This window comes from Eurypyga helias, unplaced genomic scaffold (assembly GCF_000690775.1).
Source record: "Eurypyga helias isolate BGI_N326 unplaced genomic scaffold, ASM69077v1 scaffold21090, whole genome shotgun sequence".
NCBI classification, from domain to species: Eukaryota; Metazoa; Chordata; class Aves; order Eurypygiformes; family Eurypygidae; genus Eurypyga; species Eurypyga helias.
This window is the reverse complement of record NW_010225301.1, coordinates 9,618-19,917: the sequence shown is the minus strand read 5'-3', so window position 1 is coordinate 19,917 and position 10,300 is coordinate 9,618. Positions and strand designations below refer to the sequence as shown.

Sequence of the window (10,300 nt, the reverse complement as noted above, 5' to 3'; positions counted from 1 at the left end):
ATTGCAGCACACAAGAACCATTTCTTGTCCCAAGTGCCACTTCGCTAGGTGGGCAGGGTGCCACCAGTGCATGTCACTAGCTTGCTACGGCTTGTGCCCTTCCAAGGATGAATCGGGGCAAGATTTGCCCCAGCAGACCGTTTCTGGTGTCGTCTAAGCAGGTTAAAGAGCTAGTGAGTAGTGAATGAGTAGCTATGTGCCACAATACTGGACATGTTGCTTTGCTGCTTCTTAGTTTAAAACACAAGAGGTTCCTGCATTTCTTTTCTACCCTGATTTGCAGGAGGTCTTCAGGAGGTACAACTTTAATAATCTGCAGTGTCTGCTTTTATCGTTAGCTTCTCTTTTGCCCAGATACAAAGCAGATTGAGAATGTTTTCAAAGGGTGAAGATTTATCAGCACAACTCCCAGACAAGTCAATTAGAGGCTGCCTGACTAAATCCTCATAACGCGCTTTGAAAATGTAGCTCCTGCCATCTGCGAGGACAGTTGCAGGGAGAGTGTAGCTCAGCTGTTCGGTGTGAGAGGCAGGAGTAGGCACTGCCAGCTATGTAGTTTAGCTCTCGGGCTCTTAGCACCTTCATTAAGACTTTTCCACAAACAGAGAAATGCTGGCACTCCCTAAGCGATGGGGCTACTGCTTCGCCAGTGTTTACCCTGTTGGGCTAAAGTGGGATTAAACTGGCTGGATCTGAAGAGGAGGAAGCCGTGTAGATCATACACTTGGGCAGGAAGGCTGTTTGACAGTGATGGCAGCATTTCATCCATGAAATAATTTGTGCTCTGAAGTCCAGTTAAACTTGCCAATAATTTTGTATGGAGGAAATTAATTGCATCCATTGCCTGTGTTTTACTCAACAGCTTCCCCAGGGACCTTGCATGCCAAACCTCCTCAGAAGCGTGTCATTTACTGCCTTTGCATTAAAATTCAAGTTGGAGTTGTGTAGAGGCAGAGACAGAAATTATGAAAGAAAAATATTTGAAAGGCAAACTGGAAATGATCTACACACTTATGCTCCGGAAGGATCACGCATTTTTCCCCAGCCTGTTAGAGACACATGCCACTTGAACAGTGTAGTTGGTATTTTTTGTGTATAAATTTTTCCACTGACTTTTGTACCTATTTCTTCACTCCTGCATCTCTCACTAGCTAGGCGTTCTCCACGGTGTTCGTTTCTACAGCAGAAAATGTCTTTCTGGCAGCAATGCAATGGGGTGGTTTAAAAGCCTGCAATCAGTAAACATACATGTGCTTATTTATCATTTTTTATTTGGATGAAATCTCTTATCACACGACCTGAGCAACAGAAGTGCAAAACTTCTTCAGTCTGTGATGAAAGTACATTTCCACTGTGATCAGGCAGAGTCGAGCCATGGGAGAAGCTACCTCCCTTTCTCCGTCTCTACAGAAATGTCTCCCCTTTTCTTGCTCATCCCTGCTTCAGAGCTCTGATGCCAGCTCGTGCCAGTTCTTGCCTTTCTCGAGCTGTCTCAGCACACATCACCATCCTTACCTGGCTGACTGAGCGCAGGTAGTCACGGTGCTTGCCTGGTTTCACTTCACTGGTGCTGCCGCTGTTTTGCTCTCGTCCAGTGCCCTTTTTGTTACCCTTCTCCCGTGTCCTCCGCTTGATCTCCCAGCGTGAGCCAGCTCCCGACGGTGGCGGGGAGCCTGGCAGCTGGCGAGGGCCCTGTGCACCCCTGTGCTGCCTGCTCTGCACCCGGGCAGCCAGTGCTCTCTACCCTTGCTGCTGGAGAGAGCAGCCCCTCCGGTCCAACCAGCCGGGCTAAAATGAGAGGAAGCGGATAGTCTTCCTCACTGTTACCTCCTTCAGTTTTAAATGATGCCCTGAGCATCTTTTACTTCCTATCTTTACCAGGAATGATTTTGTTCTTCTGATGGCTGTTGGCAAAACCAGGGGCGAGGGCAGAGTCCCCAGCAGCCCTCAGCAGCTTGTGTAACAGGCAACGGTCTGACCTCCTTCGTGAGGCAGAGGTTACTCTGAGCCTGCGGAGTTGAACAGGTTGCTGGCTAGGTTGGCAGATCGGGATTTTACCAGCTTCAAACGGATTTCACAATGTGAATTTCCTGCGTACTTGAAACATTGCCCTGGCCAACAAGAACCGGGCAGGCAGGCCCAGCATGGAAGAGCACAGCGTGTGCTTTAAGTGAGCAATTGAGATCCAAAATCAATTTGCTACGTCAGGCTTCATCCTGCGACTTAGCAGGCACGGTGCTTTCAGCAGCATGGAGAAATCTGAGTAGCAGGGGAGTGGTCTGATGCATGGAATGCTTTCATTTGTTGGAAGCGGTGGTATGTAACCCACCTCCACTTTCCTTCGGCACTTGTCTGGGTTCACCTCTGACTCGGTCTTTGAAAGGCTGTCCCCACTGTCTCTTCCTGCCACCGGTGCCGCTAAGAGGCCGCTGTGGAGCTGATGGTCACAAGATGTGGCTGTACCTCGGGTAGCAGGGCCCTTTGGCACTGTCAACTTTGTAACGGCGGTCTCAGAAGTCTTACACTGAGGAAGGATGTCCAAGAAATGAGGAATCCTTTCGAATGGTGAGGCTGAATTGCTGGCATGCAAATGGCAATACTGATTATTCCTTATTGATCTCAGATGAGGTGGTTAGGAGAGCTGTCACATCAAATCGCTTAGTGTCACTTCACAGCAACCCCTGGGACATTTGCTGAATTGATGATGGGATCTGAGGGCAGCACAAGAATTTAAGGAGCGAACCTGACCCAGTCACCAGGGTGCAGGCGGGAAATGGCTGCACTGGGAAGTGTTTGGCAGAGCCTGTGGTGGGGGGAGGTCAAGATCTATCTGGAAAAGTTCTGGGAGAAGAAAGGTGGCCAATCTTGAGAACACCTGGAAGAAGAGGTGTTAGGCCAGACAGACTTGATGGGAGAGCGGGTAGAAGTCCTGCAGGAAGGGCCCCTGAGTCATTGCCAGGGAAGCGAACTGAAGCCCATTTGAACATGGACGGCTGGTGGGCCAGACTGTGATTCAGTGTGAGGAAGGGAAAAGATTGATTTTCATTCTTAACAGAAGGAGTCACAGAAGAGCAGTGTGGAGAACATGGTAGCCCCTGGTTTTGTAAACATGCGTATTGTCTGAGGAAGACAGACTTTGACTGGTTTCTCTGCTTTCCCACGGGGGACAAAGATGGCTGCAGAGCAAAGCACGTCCCAGCACAGCTGGGGAACGAGCACGCCAGACCTCTCGCTGTTGCCTCCTGTTGAAGTGGCTGGAGCTGCCTTAACAAGAGAGAAGTTAGCAGCAATGTGTCACCTATGTAGCCAGTGCGTGAAAGCCTCTTTAGAAGTGACCCCAGCCCCCTTGCTGTGGGCTCACAGATCAGCTGGCTGTTGAGTAGAAGCGGACCTGTGTTAGACCCTGTGAATCGTGCTCAGCCTCTACAGGGAGGAAGAGAATTTAGCCTCATGGCTTCCCACCCCTCTCCCCCCCTTTTTTTAAAGAGCAATGGAAGGATGAAGCTGCTGTCACAGCCCTGGTCACTCCCCGTGGATGACTGGAACAGCCGCCCACCGATGGTGGAGGATGGGCTGGCGAGTGGCTCGGCTGTTGCTATAACAACAGCACCTCAGTCTCATTTCTTTTGAAAAATGAATTGCTGCTGGTGGGATGAAGCAGAGCAGCTTCTCCTGGCAGATGAAAGCCCTGCCGACAGCCTCAACGCTACCTTGCTCATGTAGGGGGTCTGTCGTGGCATGTCCGAGCAGCTCTGCGGCAAATGTCAGGATGGGGTTAGATTAGACCATTCGGGTCCATGAGTGTTTGTGTGCACAGCCTCTGTCTCCCTGCCTCTCCCCCGACTGAGAGTCTTTTAAAAACTCAACCCACCAAAATTTCACCTTCTCTTTCTCTGCAACTGGAGTTTCTCTGAAGGCTTGTAAAGAACAGCAAGTCCTGCTTCACACTCTTCTGCGCTGAGGCAGAAACCTGCTGGGAAATGCAGGTCAAATATCTTGTGTGAATAAAGCTAAAGGCCTGTGAAACTGGGAAGGGTTTTACTTTATTTTAATATTTTTGTTTAACATTTTCCTTTTATTTTATGCGTCAAGAGTCTTCTGCTCCTAGACTTAAATCTCTCCGCTGCTGCTAATATCTTCAGGATGCATGCTGTACATCACACGCACAAGCTATATATGAATTCTTAGAAGGAGAGGGAAGACACCTTACAGGAGAATATTTTACTTCAGACATTGTTCTTTTACAGAGGGAAGGGGAAGTGCTGGGATTTCAGCCTAAGACACTGAGGAGTCCTGGTAGTGTAAACTGCCAGTGTATGGTCAGTGCGTCATATTGAAGCCGTCCACTCGTTGACATGGTGATTTGGAATGAAATGCAGGTAGAAAATTAATTTCTGCATTGAAATTGATTCCATAAGAATGTGTCTGTGTTCTACCCCAAAAAGAAGAGATGTATCTATTGTTACGGCTCCCAACCCCTTTAAAAGGTGCCAAGGTGCTTCCCCACCTGCAAAGGTTGTATCCAGCATGTTGCCTTCGTGTTATGTTTCTGTCTCTTTGCTTAATGAGCAAACAAAAGAAAATAAAAATACTATTTTTTTCTGGTGCCTGTTAACCCTCCAAATCCTAAAACCTCTGAAGGAGAATAATGTGGAGCTACAAACACAGAATAGGCTTCGTTTTGTTTTCATCCGCAACAAGGCACAGTCTGTGTACATTTGACTTTTCATGGAAAATAGTTTCCATGTTAAAGCTGCTTTTTGTTGTAATGCATGATAAACACAATAATTAATATTTATAGACTGGGCCTGCTTTTACTTTCACTAAAGTCTCTGTGTATTTGTACAGGAGGACATCTGAGTTTCAGCACATGATGAAATCTTTAGGAGCTGATATTTTTAGGGCAGGTTTATTTGCCACTAGATAGTTTTGATTCTTTTGGTAAACATTCATTTATAAATAAAGTGGTCGATTCAGGATAAATTAGTAAACAATGTGAAACGGGAAGTGTGAAATGATGTGAAAGTGTGTTACTGTTACCAAAATTCTATAAGGGGTGTCTTGAGACTGTTGTGCAATGTATGGAGTCAATTCTCTTGTGTTTCTCAGAAGATAATCGCTCTCACTAATCCTTGACTTGTCATTAAGGCAAATTGTTTTTTCCTGTCTCTTCCTTACGCAAACTTTTATTCACAACTAGAAGCCTGTCACCAGGTCCTTCAGTGTGACTGTTCTTACTTTAGCCCGGCATTTGGCAGGGCAAGTTTTGGACATTTCTTTGAACCCTGTTTTTGTGCATGCATGCCCATCAAACTTGGTCTTGAGTCCCTCGACATTCAGTGACTGTTTTCCTATGTGGAAGGCAAACAGGAATAGTGACTTTGCTGTGAGATGGCTTAGGAGCTGAAATGGGTGATTTCAGCTGTAAATTGTGTGAGTATATTTTAAATATACTGTTTTAAGCCATTGTATCAACTGTGTTGTGGACCACCTGTACTTAAAGCCAGATTGTGCTCCTTCCTGTCTTGCTCTGAAGAAAGGAAACTTGGAAGGGACTGTGCTGCCGTACTCGTGGCACGGTGCCATGTCAGTGTCATCCTTTCCTCGTCTCAGGGTCTGAACCAGGGTTATATAAAGATCAGTGGAGCCAGCTTGGTGGCTGCAGGCCTCTGCCACACGCCAGTCACACCGGTCAGAAAGCCGCAGGGAGCTGTAATGTCATACGGGGGTGTTCAGCCTAACACAGGTTTTTAGGGGAGGGAAGCAGTGGAGGTGAGAGCCATATCATAAACCTCCATGTGGGCTCTGATTTTTCTCCTTCACACTAGTCCTGGGTGTTGACTTACCTTCCACGTCGGTGCTAACGGGCACAGATGAGGCAACTACCACCCCTGGGCAAGCACCTCTTGCTGGAGCTTGCTGCTGCTGCGGCACGGAGAGATGAAAAGGGGATGCCTCTGCCACGAGGTTCCGTGCTCTGCCGCCCGGTGTGCTCCTGCAGACCATGGCTGATTAACATGACTCTGCGGGGCTTTAATGGTGAGCACGGGCACGGTGTGCGCTCTCACCTGCATCTGCCGCCACGGGCCGGACTCCATTCCCAGGCAACTGCGGAACTCGTGGGCACAAGAGCTGCTGCAGTCCGGTGAGGGGAGAGGAGTGGGACCCACCCCGGTGATGGGCACTTCACACGTGCAATGGGGAGGCCTGAAAGTTGCTCACAGCCTTCCTGACCCCGCATTGCTGCGGTTGGGCTGCACAGGGAGAGGAACTTAGTGAAAAACACTGGCCCTACTGTTCCCTGACCCCCAGAAACCAGGAGTGGGGAAAAACTGAGCGTGAGAACAGTCTCTGTGGAGCATCTTGCACAGGAGATGGAGCCTGGCCGAGCAGCGGTCTGTGTGGCAGAGGCTGCGGTCGCACAGCAGCCGGTCTCTCTGTGACACCGCAGAAGCCAAGAGAAGGAATTTTAGCCTGTGGGAGGCTTGGCATGCACTGGCTTTGTGCAGGGGGAACAGGAACAGGCAGCAGTCTTGGGCATGTATTCCAACAGTAACCCACTGGTGACTCTCAGTCACAGGTTAATTGTTTTCCCCCATATAAAAGCTCTTCTGCTTCAATACAAATCAAGGAGTTGATGGTCTGCTTAAGGACATGTAGACTTGCCTTTCTGCTTTGCTATAAAGGTCCCATCTCTGCAGAGGGCCAGCACGTAGCTTAGTGTCCAACGCATGTTCAGCTGGGACTGCAGCCATGAGGGCATCTCTGGGATGGGAGAAATAAATGGGATCTGGATTATGAGAAGAAAGAAGGTTGAGGACCTCTAGGTTAGGGAAGGGGTGGGAGCTATGTTTGGGATTTTCATACCAGTAAAAATACTTTAGAAATCGATAAGATCTTTCAGTATTTTGTCTTCTATTGTTCTGGTATCAAGGATGCAAGTGTGTACTGAAGGCGTTTGCTAGAGCTGTGACCTCTTTGCTTCCTCCCCTCCCCACTATTGTTTTCTGTCTTAGCCAAAAAGGGATGCTTTTTTTAGCCTGGTACATAAGCGGAGGACTTAACTTTTGGTGTGATAGGGGAGGACTGCAGTTACAGTGCTTTGCTATGCTTCTTTTAACCTGAATTAAAGCTTATGTTAATACACTATTTTTTAAAATAACATTCTTAGATTCTAATTTACTTGCTTTCCTGGAGACTTGTCTTGATATTATTTGTTAGTTATGTCTCTTATGTTTGCACCTGGCACCTAAGTTATTTCCTTTTTTTTTTGTAATCTGATTGAGTTAACGTCATGCAAAGTGCCTTCTGATTTTTAGGGTGGATATATATTATTTTCCTCACTTGAAACTGATTCTCAATATGTTTTATAGCCAAGAACAGAGGGCTAATCAAATGAAACCATGTTAATGAATATTCTCAAAATTAGTGTCAACAACACGTTTTTTAATACAAGTAGTCAATCAGTTGTATTGCAGGTATTTTTCAAGAAGCTTCAAGAAACTTCTAACAAAAAGATTTTTCAGGGCAAATAGTGAATTCTAATGATTTAATTTTTTTGGTCCAATTTAAGACTTCTCTCTGTGTTAGGTGCCGTTTAAGTCTCATCACTGTGTCAGGCACCAAAAAGTTGCATTAGTCAACTTGCTCCATAGCATTCTGGTAACTTGGAGACCACAGACACATTTTAGAGTTCTGCTCTATTCAGGGGCAGCTTTGGTTTAGGGCTTTGAGGGGTTTTGTTTGGTTTAGACCGTCTTCTCAAATTGAACAAGGCATAAGAATGAAATAAAAAAAACCTTCCTAATCAGAGTTTGTAAAACTTACTCCGCATCGAGCCTCCTAACGACAATATCTGTCACAAGGCTTACCAGCACTTTTTTGTCTCTGCAGCTGGTTAATGTTTGTTTTCTCTTTGTTTTTGTTTAAGCTTCAAGAGACGGTCAAAAGGAAGTTGGAAGGTGCACGTTCACCTCTCAATGGAGAACAGCAGAATGGGGTTTGTGATGGGAACTTTTCTCCGACCAGCAAGCGTGTACGGAAGGATGTACCAGGCATCGAGGCAATCAACAACTTGCCTAATAATTTGCCTTTGCCTGCTGTTTCCCCTCTTCACCAGCTTGATATAAAAGCTCCCCTGCCCCTGCAGAACAGTGGAACTCATGGTAGTGGTCTAGAAGACTTGGGTAAAAATGGTGGGCTTTCTGAGATAAAGCTTCCCGTAAACGGTTGCAACGAGCTGGACGATAGTTTCAGCATCCTGCAGAACAAGGAGCTAAAGCAAGAGCCTTTGGATGACCCTAGCTGCATAGACACTTCTGAAACATCGCTTTCAAATCAGAACAAGCTCTTCTCGGACATTAACCTGAACGATCAAGAGTGGCAGGAACTAATAGATGAACTAGCGAACACCGTTCCAGAAGATGATATACAAGATTTGTTCAATGAAGATTTTGAAGAGAAGAAGGAGACGGAATTTCCCAGGCCTGCCACAGAGACTCAAGAGAGTGCAAGCGTGAAAAGTGATCCATCTCATTCTCCTTTTGCTCATGTCCCCTTAGGGTCTCCCCAGGTGAGGCCTTCTTCTTCCGGTCCTCCGTTTTCGAACGTCTCCACAGCCTCTAGCATAGCTTCTGCGTCCAGTGCCCCGCCAGCCCCAGTCCCCGCCGGCTCACCAGCAAACTGTGTTGTTCAGTCACCCCAGACGCCCAACCAGGCCCACACTCCAGGCCAGACGCAGGCGCGGTCTGGAAATGGCTATCTTATGAACCCAGCAGCAGCACCTGTGGCGGGATCAGTGCCTGGACCTGTGAATATGCCAAGCGCTGACTTGTCTCCGGCTGAACAGCTCAAGCAAATGGCAGCCCAGCAGCAGCAAAGAGCTAAGCTCATGCAGCAGAAGCAGCAGCAACATCCAAATCAAGCCTCAAGCTGGTCACCTGTGGGCCCTCCGTCTAGTCCATACGGAGGACCCTTCAGTGCAGACAAACCAAATAGTCCCATGATGTATCCCCAAGCCTTTAACAACCAAAACCCGATAGTGCCTCCTATGGCAAACAATCCACAGAAGACCACAATTAATAACTACCTCCCGCAAAATCACATGAGTATGATCAGTCAGCAGCCAAATAACCTGGGCACAAACTCCTTAAGCAAACAGCCCAATATGCTTTCTTACGGCAACACCAAACCTCTGACCCACTTCAATGCTGAGCTGAGTCAGAGGATGACCCCACCCATGGCAAACGCCAGCAAGAACCCCATGATGCCCTACATCCAGCAGCAGCAGTCCCAGCAGCCGCAGATGCAAGCTCAGATGGCGCACCTGAGCGAGGAACAGAAACGCATGCTCATCATGAAGCAGAAAGGAATGATAAATCAGCCCCTGGCATATGCATCGCTTCCTTCCCTCGGTCAGGTAAGCGCGTGCGTGATACGCGGGCAACCAAAAGGAGGCTGATACAAAGGCTTTGCTAAGTCTTTGTGTGGTCATCTCCTCTTTCTTCTGGAAATGGGATGTCATTGCAGAGACTTCTTGAGCTTCTTGTGTTGTGTTGGAACTTGATCGTCTTAAGAATTGGCTGAAATGATGTTGCATTATGCTTTCTAGATGTTGCTCTGAACTGGCATTCTTTCCCTGTGCTTCTACGGATGAGTGCCTAGGGCCGCTCTGGGAAGTTTTGGGTCAGAAGTCACTCCTCCTTGGAGGGTCTGTGTTCTTTTTGTTTTTTCATAATGGAAGACTTGATGCTTTTGAATCCCAAACCACTGCATGGCTTAGTTTCCATAGTGTAGTTAGCATTGTAACAAAAACACAGAGCAGTTGACCCCTTCTTCCTGGGGTAGGGATCCAGCCAGCTTTCAACGGCATATTTTGGCATTTTGGTTCAGGGAACAACGGCAGGACATTTTGGGTGCTGAGTGCCTTTGGTTTCCACTGGAAGAAGTAAGTACAACTGAATGCTTTTAGTGGTGCTTGAGCCATGCCTGAAATTAGATGGTTTATACCAGGACTTTCGAGCAGTCTTTAGCAACCTCAAGTATTTTATTGTCATGAATCTATAGAGTCTTTCAGCAAGAGCTTAAAGCCATGTTGGCTTGAGTGACTTGGCATCAGTGTCTCACATGTATTCCATGCTAACCTCTGGAGCGGCTGCTGCCAGGCTTGGGGAATGCTTTGGAATAAATTAATAACCAATTTGAATAATGGTTATAGTAATGCCCTGTTGCTTCCTAGGCCAGCTGGGTATTCTTTGTTGCTTATTCTTAGCCCCTGTACGTTGGTGTCATGGAAAAGCTT

General features: G+C 47.3%; 1 protein-coding gene across 1 annotated transcript; it reads left to right on the top strand.

Moving 5' to 3' along the window:
• Positions 1 to 5,362: 5,362 nt before the first annotated feature.
• LOC104507719 (mastermind-like protein 3) lies at positions 5,363 to 9,418 on the top strand (the record flags this gene model as incomplete). The annotated part of the gene is made up of 2 exons (XM_010149086.1): positions 5,363 to 5,403; positions 7,924 to 9,418. Coding segments are annotated over 2 exons (1,536 nt in total), but the record flags the coding sequence as incomplete, so codon positions are not given.
• Between the last annotated feature and the right edge of the window lie 882 nt (positions 9,419 to 10,300).